Source organism: Microtus oregoni, unplaced genomic scaffold, assembly GCF_018167655.1.
Source record: "Microtus oregoni isolate MIOR12 unplaced genomic scaffold, Mior012 000038F_ref0000394, whole genome shotgun sequence".
NCBI classification, from domain to species: domain Eukaryota; kingdom Metazoa; phylum Chordata; class Mammalia; order Rodentia; family Cricetidae; genus Microtus; species Microtus oregoni.
The window spans coordinates 20,665,297-20,689,289 of record NW_024543097.1 but is presented as its reverse complement, the minus strand read 5'-3'; the positions used below and the strand labels follow the sequence as shown (position 1 = coordinate 20,689,289).

Below are 23,993 nucleotides of genomic sequence, written 5' to 3'. Positions count from 1 at the left end.
GCCATGGATAGTATTACCCAAATATGAAACAGCCAATGTTATTAGCATAGTCCTGGAAAATAATACTTCAGACAAAAATTAATTAATCATATTTTGTTTTAAGATTAGAACTGAACAATTTGATAAAAGGGTAGGAGCCATTGCAGGAGTCAGAGGATTCAGAGAGGATAGGAGAAGTTAAGTGATACGGTGTGTTAATGGCTTAAATCCCACAAAATATTAAATTAAACAGCTAATAAAATAGGGATGATAAATAAAGAAAATAGGAGTGATATTGAGCTATCTTTGATTTTAAATATTACAGAAAAGAATATGGTTCTAATTCACTTTTTTATGAATAATTTCAATGTGGAATAAGGAAGAAATGCTATTCAATACACAATTTAAAAGTTCCATGAGCAGATGAGAGCCATAATTAAACACCACAGTGAAACCATTATTTATTTTCTCCTAAAAATGTTTACCATATGTATCACTTCCTTCTGGAATTGGAGCTTATAAAATTATCATTAAAGGTCTTAACTTAGAAATAGAGTTAGATGAATATTGCCTAACTTGTACAGTAATTGTAATATATATATGCAAGAAGTAAGTGTTTACATGTGCAAACTATGCTATAAATATTTGTCATTTTAATATGTATTATTATTAGTTGAAACATATTTCCTTTTATAGAATTTTAATGCAAATTATTTTTCTTTCAATATACTTAGGTGCAAGCAAAGAAAATGATTTTATTTTCTCAGGTAATTTGTAGCCATATTTATTACTATATCTGATGCCATACTAAGTCCTTAAGAAATTAAAATTTTCAACTATGTAGGTAAATTTGCATCTTGTGAAAATTAATGACGTCACAACAACCATGCTTTCAGAATAAAATATAAAAACATATCCAAAAATATCATCTCTCAAATGTTTACAGTGGAATAATTATAATCTGAACTCCGTGTTTAAGGATGGTTATGAATCCTAAGATTTTTATAGCTTATAAATTATTTAATTATTTCTAACAAACACTGTAAGATTTGAAAGCTATTCAAAAGCATGTACCTAGGACAAGCTCAACAGTAGAGGGAAAATATTTAAGTACCTTTTCTTTAATCAATAGCACTTAAAATCTCCTCTTTAAGGGTTATTACATAAAAACTCCATTATGTATGCTTATATTTGATTATCTTAATAAAATAAAAGACAGGCATTAAGTATAAGTGACTAAGTTTTCATTCCCAGACATCATTTGGCCAGTGCTTTCGTGCTAGCCAGTCTAAACTATGATGACAGACATAATAAAAGGAAAATATACTACTACATGAAATAGACATTTCCAGTAGAGTGCCCAGCATTAGAAATATTTCATTTAGTAACAACATACATTGGTGGACTCAATTTGGCTTCTCCAACGCCACTCAAGACTCTGCTTGACATTGATATCTATTCTGGTCCTCCTGTTTGCCTTCATTCATTCATAAAGCAGCTGTCAAATTATTGGTAATTTGCAAACTGTTTGGTATTTTGTACTTAACGTTAAACCAGATATGCTGAGCGTTTGAAGTATGAAGATGAGCTAATATTATAAATTCAGATATTTCTATTTCTGCAGAGAGCTCATTGTTGAACAGTCACTGTCACACATTGCTTGAAATAAAATTCAATGGATGAATGATGATGACTAATTTTATGTAACCCATTTACCATCATGTTTATTGACTGCAGTTTATTAATTGAAACTTACAGTTTTTCTATATAAGAAGTAGATGATGCCTAACTTTCTGTAAACTGTTTAAATTCATGTTTCCTACATTTGTGTCCAAATAGATGTACTATAGACATAGATGTGTTCTTTTTAAATTGATTTTATTGAGCTATACTTTTTTTTTCCTGCTCCCCTCAGTTCCTCTCCCCTCCCCTTCAACCCTCTCCCATGGTGTTCATGCTCCCAATTTAATCATGAGATCTTGTCTTTTTCTACTTCCTACGTAGATTAGATCTATGTATGTCTCTCTTAGGATCCTCATTGTTATCTAGGTAAAAAGTCACCCACTATCCTAAGGACAACTCGATGACATCTTTTTAAAAAAAGGCATTATTACAGTACATATAAAGTCTTTTTTCCTCTTAAGAGCATGTGAATTAATTACTGTATATATTTATAACTCATTATAAAATACCAAAATAATCAAATGCAAGGCTAAAGAATTGGGAAAAACCGGAGAACTGGCTGAGCGACTCAGTTGGTATTACAATGGGCCAGGAAGTCGTGTACACAAACACCAAAAAAATATCTTGGAATTTATTATTTTATCCTGTCTCACTGGTGTCATGAAGATATTCTTATTTTATTAGACTACCTAGAAATTGACATTTCTGTTAAAACTACAGGTTTCTCTAATGTCAATAAATTCATTTTAAATATCTGTGTTGCTAAATGTCTATAAATGTAATTAAATTGTTAACTATTAATGTGTTGTTCTATAAGTAGAAAAAGCAACAGAAATGTCAGTATAAAGTTTCTATGCTTCAGTGAAGGAGACTATATCTTAAACTGCTATCAGATAGATATATAGTGAGTAGACACTGAATAATATATTTTTAAAGTCTTGATCAGGACTAATACCTACACCATAATTCAAGTCTAAGCACCTGTTTCTTATATAGATACATTAGTGGCAAAAACAAAGAATTCAAATTAAGCACTAAACTAAAAATTCCATCAGTAAAAGAATTTCCTTACAAAAAATGTACTTAGCTTCACAGAACTTGAAAATAAAGATTATTTTTTGCATGTTTCAAAAACTCAGCTCCAAGTTACTGACTTAGATGCTCAAATTGTGGTTATATACAATACATTCTCTAGAAAGTTCCTCAATTATAAAATGATGAATATTTGCTTTCAACAGAATACTATATATTTGCAAGAGAAAATAAAATTGTCAGTATGAACAAATATCAACAAATCAAGAAAGGCGATAGTTTCCTTATTCAATACCATAAATATTCAATTCTCTATAAAAACCATTCAACAGGAAAATCACCTAAATTATGTTAAGGCATATTCCCACCAACAGAAAATATTTATATACTCCCATAAATCTTGACTGACTAACAACGTATAAGAATTGCTATAAAGTTAATGTATAAAATTTATTTGTTCTCTGGCCAAGAACACATGGTAGCCTTCCTTAGTTTGTCTTAAATTTCATTTACAGAAAAATATTGAAAATGTGGATGGTTTGAGCTTTACAAATAGTACATCACGCCATCCATCAGATCTCTAAAAGAGTGCTTGATTTCACTCTGCAGACGTCAGCTGAAAGTGAGCAGATAAATGAACTTGGATTTAATGAAACGCTTCGGAATGCAGTGATCAAAAGTTTGCTATTTCTTTTACAGTTGGAAAAAATAACCATTGAAATTCTATTTTAGAATTAATTGAAAACTTGGGCGTGTAGTTTGACAGTTTATTTAGTTATTTCTTCTTGACTATAAAAAATTACTTTTTAAATCTGTGTCCAAGAAGCAAACTCAAGTCATAGGCAGATTTAAAACTAGTGTAACTCATATAAATAAAGATGCATTAACTTTTTAAATATTATTTTAACATGATACAAAGTATTTGTATCAATGGTATTATATGAAAAAATAAAGAGGAATGATAGAATGGACAATGGCTGTCATGCTAATATAATGCTATATTGTTATGTAAAGGGCTTGGTACATATAGACCTAGTCCTTTAAACAGAAACTCTGGCAATGCCATTGAATGAGCGTTTGTTGATGGTGAGTCAGGTAAAAAACCTGGTAATTGAAATAAGAGATTTAATTATATTATCTCAGATTTATTTTTAAAACTCCATATAAATTTATTAGCTATGCAAATGATTTTGTTATAAAGAAACTATATATTTTCAACTTATCTATAAGTTTAAAACTACCCATTGTCTATACCGAGCTTTCATGCTGTTATCATTTTGTATTTATTCTTAGCAATGAATACAACTCATTTAATACCTAAAATAAAATATTGTCTTTGAGTGTGCTCAGATAGTCAAATAGTTATGCATTTTTCTTACCTGATATAATATTTTAAGACATTTTAACTTGTTTTGTGGAGAATAGTACTTATTTCAGGGCTCTTATAAGCTAAATTTGAAGTAGAAATAGAGTATGATTTTTCTGACTGTGTACCCACCATGATTGATCATACGCATGTGATCAATCCTTAAGTTTTCTTAGGGCCAATGATGGGGGAATTTGAAAGGTTACAAAGCTAGTTTTCAATGTATGGTTATAATAAATAACAAGCTATAGGAATGTGCCCTAATATCATGAACATTAGTCAGCTAGGAAGTCCCATCTCAAAAGGTTGAGATCATTCAGAAGGTAGCAAAATTCCCCCAAGCAATTCATGTCATTATGAGTCAAAGTGGTGTTCTAATACAAATTTCTGGAGAGGTTTCTGGATGGCAACACAACACACTCCCCAATCTTGGAAGCATCAGCTTATAATAAATGTTTGTCTAAATAGATTCTATTCAGTTATCTTGGAAATTTTTCAGAACACTGGGAACTATGTTACTTCAGGGAGTAAAGCCCTAACCTTTGTGAGTGTTCTCATTATATAAATCCCAGAGAATTCAACAAAGGAAAATAGTTTATCCAGTTTTCCTCTTTATGATGACATCTGCATGTGCTATTCAGGAAGCTCCCTTCCCTTGGCGTTGACAATGTTTCTCCTTATCACACTCTGTAACAGCGGGAAATACAAGTATATATTTCCTGTGTGCCCAAAGTTAAATGAGAAAACCAGAATGGGGACATATCAAACCTACCATGCATCACAGTTGATAGAAAAGAGGCATTCATGAATCTGTCTTGGCCTTATTTATTTTAGCTAGAATTATTTTTAAAGATGCTCCTTATTTCAGTAGTTGTGTAATTGTTCTTATTGTCTTATTACTCTTTGCACCATAGACTTTAACACATAGAATTATAGAGCTTGGATCATGGACATTTTAGTAAATTTGGAATTTTAGTAATATGTCTAGTATTTAGTACACTATTATTGGTATTATTATTGGTATTATAATTGGTATTATTGGTATTATATTATATTATTATTGGTATTATAATTACTTAAAATTTTGGTATTATTGGTATTATATTATATTATTACTGGTATTATAATTACTTAAAATTTTGGTTTATACTGCTGTCTACCCTTTAATTCCAGAAACTCTTCTGTGACCCTCTGACCACAGCCCTAAGGATGTAACTCAAGTCCTTGCCTTCCCCACATCTGCTCTGCCAGTTGGCAATTCTGTCACTTCTGAAAGCACATAAATTTGTTTTCCTACTTGCAACTAGAGACTATTCAAAGCTCCTTACCAAAGAAGACATCTACATCTTCTTGGGAAAGGAATGACCATGCTGTATAGCTGGCCTGTTTATTTTCAAAATATATGAATGTTTGGAACTCAAGAAATTCTAAGTATTATTCTGCTGCAGTAAATTTTCTTAAAGAAGATGTATTTCGTGTTTTAAGAGTCTGTACATTATAGGAATATTTTTGGGAATATAGTCTGTGTCAGTTACTTCCCATAAAATAAAAATCTGAGCAAACTTTCTGGTATAGGAATGTTTCCTAGAAAAGAAAAAAATAAAAAAAAATATGTCACATCAACAAATTAAAAAAGAAAATAATGTTAGCAGTGTTGATTCTTGCTGGTGGGACTTTTCTTAACGATTATTCATGGTGGGTAGTTGGTTTCAGCATACACCAGTTAACTCCACAAATCTCTAAAAGAAGAATTATTCTTAACAAATAGAAATTAAAGATTAAGAGTTTTTCCTCAAACATTTATGATTTCTACACAACGGTTTCAAGCACCGATGAAAAACAGATACTTTTGGTGCAAAATCAGTGTGTTGTATAAAAATATTTTCTATGTTCCCATGCGATTTTAGTATGCTTGCAGAATTCTGCTGAGAGCAGTAAGATCATCAATGGAATACAATGTTGATTAAAAATTTCATGCAACAAATCATCCTACTTTAAGTAAAATAAACTTGAAAAAAGAAAAATATGTTATTCTCTAGACTAAAATTGGAAAAAGTTAATAGTAGTAGAAAATGTTAATTGGTAGGTAGCATCAACCCTCTAGTTCTGAATGCTGAACTATAACCAGTTAGTGTTTTAGTTATTCACAGTTATTCACATTTGCAGTTTGAGCAAGTACATTTTGAATCTTTAATGACATTATTTGAGTCAAAACTCAGTGTTAGGTATTAATGTTTAAATAGTTCTCTAAAGTGTCATTAAAATTCACTGCCTAAATGTGAACTAAGCAAGGAGACACTAGCAAACATGGCGATCAGAACAGGGAAAAATCTCAGGAGGTCTCAACTCTACAAAAGGAACTGCAGGCAACTGAGGAAAGTTGGCAACAGCATAGGTAGCCCTCTCCAGGGAGGAAGCACTCTAACTGATTGTCCAATAACAAATGTTTTTCCCTGTAAACATACAGGTAATTTTATATGGGCTCAGTAGGTTTATTTATGAATATATATGCATACACAAATGCATATATGCATGTCATAGCATTAATGAAGAAAGGCTGTGACTTTGAAGGAGTGTAGAGGAGGATATTTGGGGTTATTTAAAGGGAAGAAAGAGAATGGAAACATGATTAAAGTAGAATCTCAAAAACAAACAAACAAAAGTATTGTTATGATGACCAAGGAATCACTGTCCATAAAATTGATTAATGAAAATCGGTTCCAACAAATTCTTAATTACTTCGTGACACTATCTCTTTCCACCTTTATGTTCTGCAGAAGAGGGAATGGATCCTTGTGCCGATGTCACATCTACAACAATGACAAAGAGCAATTTATCTCTATAGCAGCATGCTTCAAGCAACACAGTCTGCTTCCATTATGAAAACAATCTGACCTTGACAGTGAAGGTCTATACTCTCTGAAACAAAAGCAGTCTACGTTCATAAGAACTGACTAGCAAGAGTGATACAGTTGGCCTAGACATTACATAACAGTCCGCTGGAGTCACCCACATGGTCTTTCTGGGACAGTATGGAGGATAGAAGTTGAAACGGGCTTTGTACTTGACAGTTTAGATCACTGGCATTTGATTGATGCTCTCATCATAAATAAAATTCTTAACAATGGGAATAAAGCTAGTTAATGCTATGGCTGTGTTGAAGCCTCCTGTGGACATAAAATGCAGCATGTGTTTGCTTAGTTTCTCTGAACAGAGGTGTGATTTATCACCTACGTGCTTTTGGAATTGAGTCCCATTGTGTTGCCTTTGACACAGTTGTGTGAGGTGGACAGTGTCAGAGTTATTATGAGGAACGGGAATCTGAAGTGCTTGGACCTCATCTTCTTACCCCACAAGCCACACAAACACAGACACAAAGCCTTGGCGATTATTTTTCTTTTACTCTAACAATTTAATTACTCTTCCCTAGAATAATTGATAAGCTGTTTACATTTCTCTATACAAATAGCTCATTTTCTAATATTGGTCATATATTTTAAGGTACTAATTTCATAATTGAGACTAAAAGCCTTCCGAGCTACATATAAGCAAAATATTTTTAGGGTTAGAAATCCATTTCATATAAAGAGTTTCCACCATGTTATACAATATTTACTTTACCAACAAATATTCACAAGGTGATATCAGAAGAGAAGAATTTTACTATTTTTCTTCTCTGTGTTTTAAGATGCCTGTTTGTTTTCTAATGAGAAAAAAAAGGATGTAGATTTGGGCGGACAGGAAAGTTAGGAGGATCTGGAAGAGTTGGAGGAGTGAAAAAAATCTGAATATAATGTATGAAAACTAGTTTTTCAATAAAAATAATTTTGGTTCATGACATGGTCAGAACTTCAATTTATATCTTGAGAATTATAGCTTGGAGCTATTGACAATGCAAGCTCTATAATATCAGTAACAATAATAAAAATGGTTGATCATGATCAGTCTCCCAGGAATACCCCTAAAACCTACTATTATCCAGCTCAACCGCAGCTAACCCACTTCAGAAACAGAACAAATTATAACCTTCTCTTAGTGTTAAAGGATAAACCAGGGTCTGGGGCAGAGGGGGCAAGGACCCTGTCACTGAGCCACCTCCTAAACTGACACTTTCAAAAGACTTGTATGTTCGATTCAATCGGCTTTTTTTTTTAAATTTATTTATTTATTAAAGATTTCTGTCTCTTCCCAGCCACCGCCTCCCATTTCCCTCCCCCTCCCCCAAATAAGTCCCCCCCCCCTCAGCCCGAAAAGCAATCAGGGTTCCCTGTCCTGTGGGAAGTCCAAGGAACCCCCCACCTCCATCCAGGTCTAGTAAGTTGAGCATCCAAACTGCCTAGGCTCCCACAAAGCCAGTACGTGCAGTAGGATAAAAAACTTAGGTAGTGTGTGCACATATTTGCTGTGTAAGCACACTGCTTGAAGTACATAACTGATGATTAAATGTGCATTATCAATGATCCAAATAAACCAAATATCCATTTCCTTATATATAAATTAGACTATCTTAGTGCAGATTAGTTCAATTTCAATTAGTATATAATGTTCTATTTTCATCCTGAAAGTTCAGAGAAACAAAGGAGTTTCTGGGGTTAGTTGTGAACTGGGTACCCTAACTAGAAGAGTGAACCCTATAAAGACAAAGATAGACTGGTTTGCTTTTTAAAGAGAGACAGAAAGAAATGACGGGAGTTAGATGAGCCTTCTCATCTAACTGAAACGGGTTGAGGGGATGGGAAACCACAATCACTATATTTATGCTTTTTTTTTCAATTAAAAAGGAAGAACAAACTGTAAAAATTGAGAAACACAGAATAAAAGTCATTGTAATGAATATAGCTTATGAACCAAATGCATCAGCTTCCCGTAGCTTTTCTATGTACATGTACATATATATGTATATATAATATACACTTCTGCTGTGATTACTAAATTGCAGCATGGCATTTGAAAAATTATTAAAATCAGAGGTTTTTTTCCCATGCTAAAATGTTTAGAGAAATTTTGGAAAGTATCACATTCATAAAATACCATTTTAAATATTAAATTAATAGATTAAATAAATTGCTTAAAAATAAAATGTTTAAAAAGACACTGGTAGATAATATGGAAAAGAAAAATAAGTAACTAAATTATATTACTCAGTTGCTTTTCTCAGACCATAAGGCAAATTTGTAGTGGTTAGTCTTCAGGTTCTAATTAATATAATCCAGTTGCTATTTTTAAAAATTATGTATATATTTTATTTTTGAAATTACAATATAATTATATCTTTTCACCCTTTCTTTACTCCCTTCAAATTCTTCCATCTATGCCTCTTGCTGCCTTACTATGTTACAAATTTATGACCTCTTTTTCTATGATTGTTGCTGTGTGTGTGTTTGCTGTCATGAAAAGTAGGAACACATTTTAACAACATACAAGAGAGAAGTATATGACTTGTGAGAAGAATACAGAGAAACACTACTCAAGACATTTTTGGAAAAAGGAAACAGAGACAGGACCTACATGAAACTTGAACTTTTAAACTGAGATTGAGAAAGAAAACACAAACTGTACGCAGACCACAGGGAGAACGCCTGTCCAGGAAGTAACCCAGTAACCCACATTTTAAAACATGTCCTTAGCATTTCGATCACTTTGAATCCACTCATGTGAAAATCTTTAGTTATGAGGCACCTACATGGTCATATTTCTTAGTATAGTGTAAATAATGAAAGCCGCAAGGAAACAATATTGTGACTAAAGTTTAATTCATTGGCAAAATGATGCTGCCTCGGGTAGCTCATCTGAATATTCTCAGAGAAAGAGAGAGAAATACTGTTTCAGAAAAAAGTTGCCTTCAATTTGAAACAACTACTATGCTTCATTGTCTTGCTAATCAAAAAGATTAAACTGGGGCACATGTTTTTTTTTTTTTTTTTTTTTTTTTTGATTTTTCGAGACAAGGTTTCTATGTGGTTTTGGAGCCTGTCCTGGAACTAGCTCTTGTAGACCAGGCTGGTCTCGAACTCACAGAGATCCGCCTGCCTCTGCCTCCCGAGTGCTGGGATTAAAGGCGTGCGCCACCACCGCCCGGCTCTGGGGGGCACATGTTTTATAGAGAAATATTGCAGTTGTATTGCACATAGGTAAAAATAGAAGCCATATGGGAATGTTTGAGAACAAGCTGAAATCAAAACAATTAAGCCATCTTCTGAAATTCCTTGTAATAAATATTTTTTCCTTTTCCAAATCTTTCCATTTTGTCTTTTTAAAACACGACTTTGAGTTTATTCAGTACTCCGACCCAATTTGTTTGAATGACTGTGACAGACGCAATTTCCTCAAGTGTACCTAGGAGATATTTCTGCCTATGCTTGATTGGACACTCTGCTGGGATCTGGCCTGAATCACAATTCTGAAGGCTAGTGGTGCACACATGAAATTTTCCCGAGAGAAATACCTTACATTTACACAGCACTTGATCTGTCTTTGCACACGATTATGTAGGCAGATTTCCGCATCTGAATGACAAACTCAATAACTGAAATTTTAAATTTGTATTGTGTCATTAGTAAAATTGAAAAAAAATGCTTCATTCTATAAGGCATGCGGAATTTTTGTTGTTGTTGTTAAGATCTATAATTGTCACAGGATCTAGCACACCAAGTACTCTACAGTTTCCTTCCCTTTATAGAAACATTTCTGTGTCAAAGTAGAAGTCTACCACACAGAGATACCTCCTGTAGAGAGAAGAGAGCAGAACTTATCCATGTTTAGTTCCTTCTAACTTAATGTATCTCTCCTACCTTAGTTAAGAATCATGCTCCTGTGGCATCTGTAAAGTAATAATACATACAAGTGCTTTTAAGAGTAGATGACAAGAGAATGCATCAACTGCTCAGCAAATTTCTGGAAACTTTAGCTCAAAACAGCCTACTTCACCATAATTTTATTTGAAGGATAATGTAAAACAAGAAATAATGATGCTATCCACACAACTGTAGATGAGTTAGGATATTATGCTCTATGATGAATGGAAGAAACAATGAGACATTTAGTCACTTGAATAACTAATGCAGAAGAATATGTTTTCAACTCAAGGTGAAATTACTAGAATAAGTTCAAAAATACACATCAAATAACAACATACTTATAAAGTAGGGGATTTTTGTTATATATCTGATAATGACAACGTGTAATTTCTGAGAACTGGAAGACATTCCTGGTTTCATTTGAGTCAGGGATATATCGAGACTAAGGGGATTCACTGTATGTTCAAAGTGTGGTCTGTGTGACTGTTTGTTTAGGTGGAAACACATTTTGTTCCCAGTACAGCCTTATTGGGAAGCACAATTCATCAAGCTGAAGCTCCTTCTACCTCCGTTTTCCCAGTGCTGTGATTATAGGCCATATTAAACCCTGGAACTCCATCTCATGTGTGAATCGATAACCAAGAGCATGAATGGAGTAAAACAGATAATCACTTTTCTGTTACATAAACTACAATTAATGCCTGAAATATTAACATATTATATGCACTTGCTAGTATATATTCATATACTTACTAGCATACCAAGTAAGCGATGCCAATATACATAAATGTATATACGATCACATAGAGAATATACATGTTTGTGCTATTGCCACCTTATCTTTTACCTGTACATTTATTTTGTGATCATTATATTAAATTTTAAACACTTTGTGGACTTCCAAATATAACATTAGTTTTTGCATTTTCTAAAAAAATAAAAGTGCAAATTAATTATTTAATATACTACTTAGTAAAATGTGTAATGAAAGTTGTACTAGTATACAAGCTTTCTGTGTATATATTATATATAAATAATGTATGGGAAGATAAAGGAATGTGTATTTAGTACATATACATGCTTATTGCCTTTTAATATCTATGTAAGCAACAAATAGAATATACTTAATGATTTTTAAGAAATTTATATTTATTAAAATTAAAAAAAACTGTACTTTTATAGGAGTACACAAAAGGACTAAATCCAGCATCAACATGTCAATTTATCTGTTTGCCTGCCTATCTATCTATCTATCTATCTATCTATCTATCTACCTATCTATCTAATTTCTATTTACCCACCTATCCATCTATTCATCCATCTATCTACAAATCTATTTACACATCTACCTACTTACTTGTTTATTCATCGATTCATGCATCTATATATTAACTTTTATATGCATGCACACAAACACAACTTTGTATACATGTATATGTGTATAAATACATCTCTTTAACTGTGAGGAAGAAATATTTAGCTGAGTAGTAATTGTTTTAAAGTGTATAGACATGATTTTTATTCCAAAATGTACTTTATACTTTAAAAGTGAATATTTATGAAGGCTGGGTCTGCTTTCATAGTAAACAAAAAAAAAATTCAGTTAGTTTTTAAGAGGCTGTAGACAAGAAACACCTAAGAATATTTAAGAAAACTTAGCACAAAAGTGAGCATGACATGAGAGTTTTACACATCATGTATGCATAAATTTATAGTTTTGAATCAATAAAATTCAGACGGCAAAGAAATGTAATTGTTATTAATGTCTTAATGTCTATACTCATTGTTTAATGGTTAGAAAATATGGCACGTTTACACAATGGAGTACTACACAGCAGAAAAAAATAATGCTTTCTTAAAATTTTCAGGAAATGTACGGATCTAGAAGACATAATATTGACTGAGGTAACCCAGACCAAAATATGTACTCACTCATAAGTGACTTTTAGACACAAAGCAAAGAAAAACAGCCTACAATTCACAACCCCAGAGAACCTAGACAACAAAGAGGACCCTAAGAGAAACATACATGGATCTAATCTACATGGGAAGTAGAAAAAGACAAGTTCTCCTGAGTAAATTGGGAGTGTAGGAATCATAGGAGAGAGTACAAGGGGATGGGGGACGAAGGGAGGTCAGGTGGAATTCCCCTCTGTATGCTATGAATATGTTTTATTGCCATTGGTTAATACTAAACTGCTTTTGGCCAATGGCTTCACAGAATATAGCAAGGCTGAAAGAAATATATAGAGAGAATGGGTGGAGTTAAGGAGATGCCATGTAGCTGCCAAACCTCACTGGTAGGTTTCAACCTTGTGATGATGCACAGATTAATAGACATAGGTTATTTTAAGATATAAGAGTTATCTAGCAATACACTTAAGAGATTGACCAAGCAGTGTTTTAATTAATACAGTTTCTGTGTGATTATTTTGGGTCTAGGAGACTGGGAAACAAACAAGTGGCCTCCTACTATAGGGAGGGGAGTGGAGAAAAATATAGAGCTCTATAAAGACAATAAAAAATAAATAAATCTGAGATTTTAAACCTGTAAATAGTTTTATCCCAAATTAGCATTGCAAATTCCTTACTAATAAAAGTCCTCAAAAATTTTTGCCTCAGCTGAATGTGTCAGGCTTTGCTGATTTCTTGTGGGAGACCTTACCTTTTCTGAGGTGTGGATGGATGAAAGGGGAAAACTGGGGGGAGGTGTGGCAGAGTGAGAGGAGGGAAAAAGGGGCAACTGTGGTTGATATGTAAAAATGAATAAATTTTTTTTAAATGGGGAAAATTCTAACAAAGAAAAAAATCGATAAAAGTTAAATTAAAATTTTTACAAAAATCTAAAATAGTCTGCAAAGAATAGGATCAGCAGACCCAGGGAAAACAGGGAGAGCATGAGAACAAGGCCACTGAATCAACTTAATGGGACTCTTGGGGGCTCACTGAGATCAGTAAACCTGTAGGGGCCTGATCTAGGTCCTCTGCTGAGTAGTTTGGTGTTCTTGTGAGATTCCTAACAGTGTAATTGGGGGTTAACTCTGACTTTTGCATGCATATGGGATCCTTTCCCTCTTACTGGGTTGCTTTGTCCAGCCTTTGATATGATGGTATGTGCCTGGTATTATTGTTAACATATTATGCCATGTATATTGATGTCTCTGGGAGGTTTGCTCTTTTTGCAGAAGAGACCAGCTGATGAGGGGGTGGATCTGAGGGAGAGTGGAGGTGTGGAGGAGAGACTGGCGTCAGGAGTTAGGGGAAACTATGATCAGGATGAAATACATACGAGAAGAAAAAAAAAGGATACTAAGGAAATTTCATTCAAAAATGTACAATGACTTTAAAAGACATTAAGCAAATTTTATCTCACTATTCAGCATGTACATATAAACTGCTATATATACAACACTATGTTCCCTGGGTAGTGGCAATGAAGAAAAGTTGGCAATTGACCAACCCAGCTACCACCCAGCCAAAGAACCAGGGTTTTGAGTCGGCCCACCCCAAGATCCACAGAATCTATGAACTGTTGGAGCATGTGAAGGGCATTAACCTAGAAATCCAAAAGAGCAGGATCTCAATGACACAGGACAACAGAATATCCGAAAAGAGACCCAGTTAGAGCCCATTAGCAGTGGCGTACCAGAAACAAGAAGCCTCAAGCTCCACCAATGACTCAAAAATGCTTGTGACTAAGGATGAATGGATGGGATGTGAGAGAACAAGGAGAGATGTGGGACCCAATGCATGATGTGAAATCCACAAAGAATCAATAAAAGTTAGAAAAACAGTAGGATAATCATGAAGCTCATGAAGCATAGATTTTGTACTATTTCCTAGGACTTTCAAAAATAGACAAAATAAACCCATTCTGTAAGTTAATAAATGATGATTAAGCCTTTATAATGAAATTTCTGAATTCAGTGATGTGTGGGCGTTTTATAGTCAATTTTTCATATTCTTGCTCCATATTCTGGTAACCATTAGATTTTAATCCCAAATATTCGTTCATCTACTAGGTTACCTTTTGCTATTTTACAAGACTTCTCTATTTTTTTCTCTGGTTTCATTTCATATGACTTTCAAAGATAGGTCATACATTACAATAAAACCTAAGACTTTCCTGAACTTGGGGGTTGTTAATTTATTTTTTTAGTTCCAAAAAAAAAAAAAAACAAAACTAAATTAAGTCAGAGTTTAAAGTCAGTAGTTTCATTATTTTCAGATAACATAGTCTGACTGTATGATAACTTCCAATTGATCCTTATATTCAGGGACCCTGATACCCTTCACTACATCAACATTCTGTTTTTAACTGCAGCACTCAGAAAAGCCATCGTGTTTCAGCCAGCATCATAGTGATACTCTATGGAAACTGTGTGTTCTGCTCCCTTAACCTTTCATCAGTCAGTCAACACCAGTAACCAATAGAGGACCTGAAACTATTTCGTTAAACTGTTTAACCACAGGTTTTCAGATGAAAAAGCCAGTAGGGCTTACCGCTCTAAATATGTAAAAACTTATCTGTTAGATTTTGATCTTGTTAATTTCAGATAAGTCTTGTTTTATCATTGCCTTTTAATCTTGTTTTACCAGTGTTTACAATTTATTATTCTCTTTTAGGATTCCAGCTACACAGAACATGTTGAAATGACACGGCACACTGCCTGTAATGTTAGTTTTATAACTCCTTATATGCCTTTGCTTTTTGATACACCATGTCTACAACTTTCAATCTCATTTGAAAGATGACTGGCTACCCCAGAACTATTTTTTATGCATACCACCTTTCAGGATTCCATCTCTTTACCTTAGAGGAAGGTACATAGTTATATGAGTAAGAATGTCATAATACACCTTCTAGCAAAGTCAAGAATCAATCCGGATAAAACTACAGAAAACATGGTGACCACAGTTTAACACGTCACACATTATGGCTATCGGATTTATCTCAAAGCTCTTTGTATTACAGCACTTACTAATTATTGAAATGGTTTTCCAAAATATTTATGTGAGAAATATAAATAAGCTGAAACATAAAATATTGACAACTGAAGGAAAAATAATTGATTTTTTTTTTACACTTTACAAGGTGAAATAAATATAACTGTTGACTTGGTTACTATAAAGGCAAGGCAGGCAATTCACTTGAGTGTCCCAGGAGCTAGTTGCCTACCTAGGAGGGAGCAGATGCTTTCAAGCACAAAAAGAAAACAAAATAAGACATGAAAATATCTATAAATCTTTCATTAATATTTTGTTAAGTATATTTGTTTCTAACTGGTTAATAACTTCAACTGTACAGTTGAAGTTTCAATTTCATGACTTGTTTTGGTATTTAACTGCAGAATATTAGCTAGAATCTAGTGAACATATATCAGTTGACATATTAAATTTGTTTTATGTTTGTTCTAATCAGGAGTTGAGTATGTGGTTTCCAGTCCTAATCATCTATCTCTGGAGAATATATGTCTAAAATTAGAAAGAAACCTATTTTTAAGAACAATGTGATACTCAGCACTGGTATGAGTTTTTAACATAATGCATTCAAATTGTAATCTCTGTTTGGAATATATCATTCTTTCAGTCAAATTTTATTAAAAGGATATTGATCATTTAGAAATAAATGCTGATTTAATTATAATCTAAATGAATATATATATATATGTATATATATATATGAAACTTGTCATCAAACATAGTAATGAATATTGAATAATTTGATCCAATTATAACATTTAATTGTGAAGAGGATAGTACCACGTAAAGATTTCTGGAGGCTTAAATGGGAAATGGTAAACATTTTCAGGGAAAGGTTTCAATAATAAAACAAAACAAAAAACTTGAGAATAGTTCCTATTATACAAAGAAACTATTTTAACTCTGGACTTGGATCATTTGTTTTTCTTTTAGGAATTCTATTCCTGTATTTATTTGTTCTCCTAAACCTGGTATTTATGTCCCCATCCACCATGACCAACCTATATCTTTTTTTCCTGTGAGTAAATTAATTAAAATATCTATTCATATGCAGGATGTGACATCCCACATTCAGAAATAATATTGTATTTCACGCATAATAAAGGTGATTCCCTGCTAGCAAATTCCCAACTTACTTTCCCAGCCTGTGCTTCAGTATTCACAATGGGCTCTCTCTCTCTCTCTCTCTCTCTCTCTCTCTCTCTCTCTCTCTCCCTCTTCCCTCTCCCCTTTCCTCTCTCCCCTCTCCCTCTCCCTCCTCTCCTCCAAATCCCATGTTATTTGTCTCACCAGTCTGACTTTTATCCACCAATCCGTTCTTTATTAATCATTACAATTATTATTCTCTTTTTAAATCTAGTCAAATAATAAGTCTGCGTTTTAAGCTTTTGCGAACTTGAGGAAGAAATTACACATCCCTGCCAGTATGCTCTGCTACAATGTCACTGAAACATCCTATGCCTGTGGGTCCCCCATACAGCCTCTGCATTTACCAATGTTTTCTTCATATTTACATGTACAGTATTTAATACTTAAGACACACCCATAAAGAAACAGAAATATTTATCGTGAGTCAACTTATTTAACACACTTACTGTGTGAATAATACCACTGACCTTTCTGTCATTTCTGATTTTTAAGTAATGGATTATTCCTTATATAATTTTCGTGATGAATTCATTTTCTTAAAAGGGAAATGGTACCCTCATTCGTAAAACTGGCAAGTGTGATACTAGTGTGGAGCATGAAGATGGTCTCGGTTAAAAACTCCTGTCTTCCTGATTGTCCTCTTCCATGTAGATAGTTGCTTTCTTAACAAACCTAACACTTGTTTGTGCATCGCATTGCCTAGTAGACATTTAGCATGTCATCAGTTTTACCGCCAATTCTTATTACCCTCAGTCACAGGAAGAAATAAAAATCGGTACTTTGTTCATGAGCAGGCATCATTGTCAAATTCAACAATGTGCGTTTCCAATGCGAGAGAAAAAACAACTAAGTACACAAATAAAATTCATATTTGAAAATATAGAAAGCACTATAAGATAATGAAAATGTGTTTACTGTGGAGGTCTTACTGATGCTCCTTCCTGGCTAGAGAAAATCTTTAGTTACACGTTCCATTGTGCCAAGGACAGACTGGTCCTTTCCAGCCACTTACCCTCTGACAGCATGGATCAGTCTCAGTGATGGATAGGCAGTTCGCACTTTCAGCTTATTCTTAAGGATTAATGCATTAACCCATTCCACGTGCTTCTCTCCTCCTTTGACCATGAAAGCAGGAATCCAAAGGACACTGTCATTCAGCATGGAAAGTCTACGCACAAATTTCTCTCTGTCACTCTCATTCCGAAAACCTCCAAATGCTCTTTGCACAACTGATGGATTCATGGTAATAAAATCTGATTTAGTCCCCACATCCGCAGCAAACTCCACCACGGGCGCTAGATTACACCTGAGGAAAAATTAATGGAAAAACGAAAAATAAATACGAAAAATTCACTCGTAAAATGATGTGAATGAAAAGAATGAGGAACTAGCATGTTTCTTATCAATAAGCATATCAAAGCAAAACAAAAATCTTCCCAAATCTGCCTGGCAAAATTACATATTCAATCAATCAACAAAATATTAGAAATATTACTTTCAATAAAGAAGTTAACTCCCAGCAGAGCTCCAGTTCATCTAACCTGTTAAGAGGGTTTTTTTTTTTTTTTTTTTTTGTCTTCACAAATCTGTATAACAGGAGTTCATAATCAATGAATTTATAAGGATAAATCTACGAGGGCTTTGTTATTACGCAGCAGGAAATCTAAGCGATATGTTGTTCACGTAAAGAAAACATAATATACTTTCTGGTCGGCTCTGTCCTGTTTGTCGGGCTTGAGTCTTTTCCACACCTTTATAATTATTGCTGAGTAATTTTGACTTTTTAACACTCTGTGGTAAGGGAGTCTATACAATTTGTGTAATACTGTCCATTGCCTTCTATAGACCTCTATATTGAATAAAATAACAAAATAAAATTATGTTTTTCAGTCCGACGTCCCGAGATTTTAGATGTGTAGGAGAAATTCCCTCTCTAATCCTTCTGAGGGTACCCTGTAGATTCTTTCATTCCAGGGCCTTCTGCATCCCTGGGTTCATATCAAGGAAAGAAATAGGATATGAGTTTCTGATTTTTACCATGAAATCAAGATGCTTTAAAAAGAACCTACACCTAACTTTATTCATGCAGCATGATCTCACTCTCATATTGAAAGACAATGTAGGAAAGTATCTTCAATACATGCCCAACTGTTTGTGATACTGTATTGAATATTTCATATTAATCACGAATCAAGAGACCCTTAATACACTTATTTTAGCTTGGTGGTAAGCATGCTTCAATTAGTATGTAACACTTAAATTTTCCTCAAACAAGGCTTTTTTATTCTGTAAAAGTAAAATGTCTTTCAAATGCATTCCATCTATGCATTCATGAAAGCACACCTGCCTATATCTAAAATACAGCTTCACCCTTTTTTTGTCAATCCCTCAAAAGAATGAATATAGATCTTATAGTTCATTAGTTTTACTAAATTCTTTATTTCTCTTCCATGAATGTACACATCAATTAAATTCCAAAAAACTTAAATTTTAATTTAAATGGAAATTGTGTATCCTACTATAGAAACATTGTCTTAGATATAAGTCTATATCTCTCTTAGTTAACATATGTTATTTCATAGATCTCTTACAACTTTATCTATAACAATAGATATTTTATATCTCACACTATTAGGTAAAGTCTTTATTTTCTAGGGTGAGCTATTAAAAGGGGAAAGGAAAAATATTGACATTTAATATTTGCATATTAGAAAGTAAAGGTAATATTTTAACATATATCTATATGCATATGCATGCTGTGTCATATAATAGAGATTTTACCTTTTCTTAGTCCGTGTCACTAATTTACTAACTGTAAATCACTTCTTTTATAATGTAGACAGTCAGAATAGGAAAGCCCTGAATGGCTGATGCACTCAGAAAAGCAGAAAATTCCAGGATGGTGTACAAAAGAATAGAAAGTATATTTCACCTAATACTCTAATGTGAACCATTGTCAAAAAAATCTGTTATGAGAATCATGGCATACTTAAGATCTAACACCTCATATTATTTGTTTGAATTTACTGGGTAACAGGATCTCCATGTAGCCCATTTTTTCCTCAAACACCTATAGATAGTTTTAGCCTTATATGTCTACAGTCTAAAGGGTAACCATGCGCTCCAGATTCTTCTGCCCCCACCTTTCAACTGCTAAGACATCAAGTGTGCACAGAAACATCTGAAATATTCACACCTGCATCACACCAATATTTTAAATATCTAACATGTTAATCAATCTGATCATAATTTGAGTTTGGATCGTGTAGGGAAAAGGCTATTCTAAGGGTTATTATTATAGATGATACCTCGAGTAACTTGCAAGATCACAAATTAACAGTAAAGCTGACAAGATCCTGTCAAGATAGATGACATCATACATATCTTACTGCTAAAAAAAGAAATAAAAACCACCCACAAAACCTCAGCAGATGATTTCTCTTTCTAGATAGCATCTATACTTCATGATACCAATAATATAAAAATAATCGGGAACAATTCTGCTGAAGAGAGAGAAAGTTTTTATTGCTGAATCATCTGCTGAGTGAGAAAGAGTTATGATTATTATGTTTATATTCCCTAATAATCCCATAACTCCTCAGCATGCACTATTTAACATGAACTAAACACAGTTCTGACACACAACTGTGTGGGCATGTACGTGATAAATGAACATCATATTTAAGTACATATAAATTCTTACCCATAGACCCATAGATTAATGTGTCTCTCAGCCCTCATTGGGGAAGCCTCAATGTGAAGTAGACAGTCATTAACACAGAGACCCACATTGGGACAAGACACCCAGAATAAGGAATTGTGGTATGCTTAGTCCTAAATGGATCATATATGTCACACCCCTCCCTTCAAGCCTTAAGGATCATTTTGGAAGAGGAAAGACTATAAGGTCTAGAGACGATGCTGATACAGTAAAGCAGATGCAATATGAAGTTACAGGAATTTTAACAGCATGAATAAACTCTATGAAAGCTTAAGCCAGATCAAATCCCATGTGGAGAGGAAGAGTGGGAACAAATTCCTACCTCAGGAGCTATTGCCAATTGATAGCTGCTGGGGGGTGGGGTGGTTAGTTCTTTTAAGAGTATGGCACTTCCTAAGTCTACTGCCCTGCAGTGGAAGACCACATATCCAAGGATGTATGAGGAGCACGAACTGGACTTGATGGGTGGAAATAAAGAACACAAGGTTGGACAGGCACTGAAGGAGGATTGGACCTGTGAGGAGTGGAGAGGGGTCTGAATGATCAAAATTATTGTTCAAAATTCTCAAAGGACTAATAAATAATAAAAATTAAAATTTGGCAGAACCTTAAGATAAGAAGAGCTAAAAAGAAATTCAACAATTAGAGATCAGTACTAACTGAAGACATTTTTAACTTTGGAAGCATAAAGACTCCTCTATAAAGCTTTTGTTTGTTTGCTTGTTTGAGAATAGGGTTGATCTTAAAGAAAAAACAACATGCTTAATGCAAAAAAGTGAAGTTCAATGGATGATGATGACATAAAGAACATTGTATCTCCTATGAAGGTCAAAGCTGTATCTATAAATTCTCACTAGCTTGACTGCCAAAGGGCATTTCGACCTGCTAACGTGGGTGGAAGAGAGTTTATCCACACAGAAAGAGCTATAGAAATGCAGAGTAGGAAAAAGTGTTCTCTGAAAAGAAGCACTTCAGTTGGTAATCCAGTTACAAATAGTGAGCTCTGAACACATACATATGAGTATGCATTATACAGTCTGAGAAGGTTATATGAAGGAATTTATGTGCATATACATATATGCAGATAAAAATTAACAAATAAAATGGGTTATAGGATATGGAAGAAAAATATGGAGGGTTTTATGTGAAGGTTTGGAGAGTGGAAAGGAAAGGGTAAAATGATGCCAAATATTATAATCCCAAAAATAAAATTACAAAAAGAACAACTGGAGATGGTAGAATAAAAAATAAACTTAACCATGGTATTCTAACAGCTTGAGCATAGACCAATCAGGCTTCAAGAAGAATGGTAGTAAATATAGTGAAAATTAGAAGACAAAAAGATACACCATAAAATGTAGCTTACGTTGGCTATAAAAGGCCATTTTGCCACTGTTGTGGAAGTGAGTAGCCTGTTTCCCCCTCCCCACCCCCACTGGAAATAATGAATAGAACCATGATGACTACATGTAGCTGGCAAATTACTATACACATAAGCCAGATATCTAGTCATATAATTAGGTGAACATCACATATTCAAGTAAAATATTTAACAAACCACTATAGTGAACCAGCAGTTCTTCCCTGCAGCAGTGCAGATAACTAGTTAGCCTAGGTGCTGAAAGCAGCAATGTTGCTGATAAAGCAAACTGTAATTGTTTCTCAATACAAAGTTTCATCCTTTCTAAATATCTTCTTTGAAAGTGAAGAATGTGGGGTTAAACAGAGTGCCTCAAACAGTCAGGAAGTGCTGTTTGGTTACTCAGTTTCTTCTTAACATTGTGAGACAGAGGTGGCCAATTTCAGAATGATAGATCTTTATAAGCCAAACTAGTGTGAAAATATGAGCAGTTATAGCGATGAGTTCCTTTGTCTTTAATCAAATTAATTCTGTATTTTCAAATTATTCTTAACAAATAAAAAATTTAAAAATGCACAAACTTGGAAGCCTTGGCAAGCTTATTCTTAACTTATAAATTCTGTAATTCCAGATTATTGACAGCATTTGCAGGAATGAGATGGATCCAACTATATTGCAGTATTGAACTTTCTTCTGTGACCCCATACTGTAAATGATTGTTTTTCTATAATGCTCATGTGAAGTGAAAGTGCTTCTATTTTTCAAGGCTATATAAATTATCTTATAATCCACAAAGAAAGTAATAATTGCTGCATGTATGAATCCTAAAGGATCATGGCACTCCCGAGCAAGAAATTACTTATTGGATTTATCATCATTTTCAAAAATTCTCTTATATTATGTTTCTATATTCTAAATAAATAGAATATCTCTCATTCATTCATTCGTTGAGAACTCACTGTTCAAACATAGCACTATGTTCAAAATGCTTCCCTAGCTGTTTTAATGGTCATGTTGTTCTTCAAGGATCTTATTAATCCTAAATATAATGTGGACAGATATTATCATTACTGTCAGCAAAAACTTGATCATTCAGTTATTCACTGTTTATTCACTCAAGTGTTTTTCTTTTCAAATTTATACTACATATATACTTATTCACTGAAGACTCTTAGCTGAAACATGACTTTCTGTGTATCTGGACGGTGTTAGTTAAATACTTACACAAGGTATATTAGATTAAAAGAAGTGGTTCTGAGTGGGTTGTATTAAGTATTTTCCATATCCGTGGTTACTATTCAAACAAGCTCCATATATGTATGTATGTATTGCTATGGCCAAATCCACCTACTTTTCTTTGAGTTAACATTAATCTCTCAGCCACAGCTAGTGTTAGTATTTGTCAAACCATATCTATCCTATAAAGGAAGTTTTCAAGATATCTTCAATCTTCTATCTTAGTTCTCAACTTGAAGAGTCAAACAGAGGGACAGAGAAAGTCTTCCACCTGTCATATTTTAGACTTTATGTTGATCTTGATACTGTTGATAAAATTGGAATATATGACTTGCCAGCCAACTCAATTTTCTGGGATGAAGTTCTGAGGCTCCATATAGACGTAATACCAATCAAATGAAATGCATGAAAGCTTTTGAAGTAAATAATTATCATGCATTAGTAAAAATATCAAAAACCATCTGATAAAACTTTTTATTTTCTTTTTCATATGAAACAGAAATCCACCTACATGCAGGTATTTCTATCTGAAAACAAGGTGTAAGAAACAAAACTGGAAAGTCATTTGCTTGTCACAGGGCAGGGTGCCTTGTCCTGTCTTAGGACTGGAGGGGAGAGGGGGAGTGTGTGAGGGAGTGGAAGAACGGGAGGGAGTGGGAATTTGGACTAGTATTTTTTTTAAGTAAA

General features: G+C 33.7%; 1 protein-coding gene across 1 annotated transcript in view; it reads right to left on the bottom strand.

Annotated features, from left to right (window-relative positions):
• Positions 1 to 23,993, bottom strand: part of St8sia4 (ST8 alpha-N-acetyl-neuraminide alpha-2,8-sialyltransferase 4) — a 98,582-nt gene that overhangs the window by 30,303 nt on the left and 44,286 nt on the right. Inside the window, 1 exon segment of the mRNA XM_041632005.1 lies at positions 18,002 to 18,295. Coding sequence (XP_041487939.1) covers positions 18,002 to 18,295 — 294 coding nt within the window.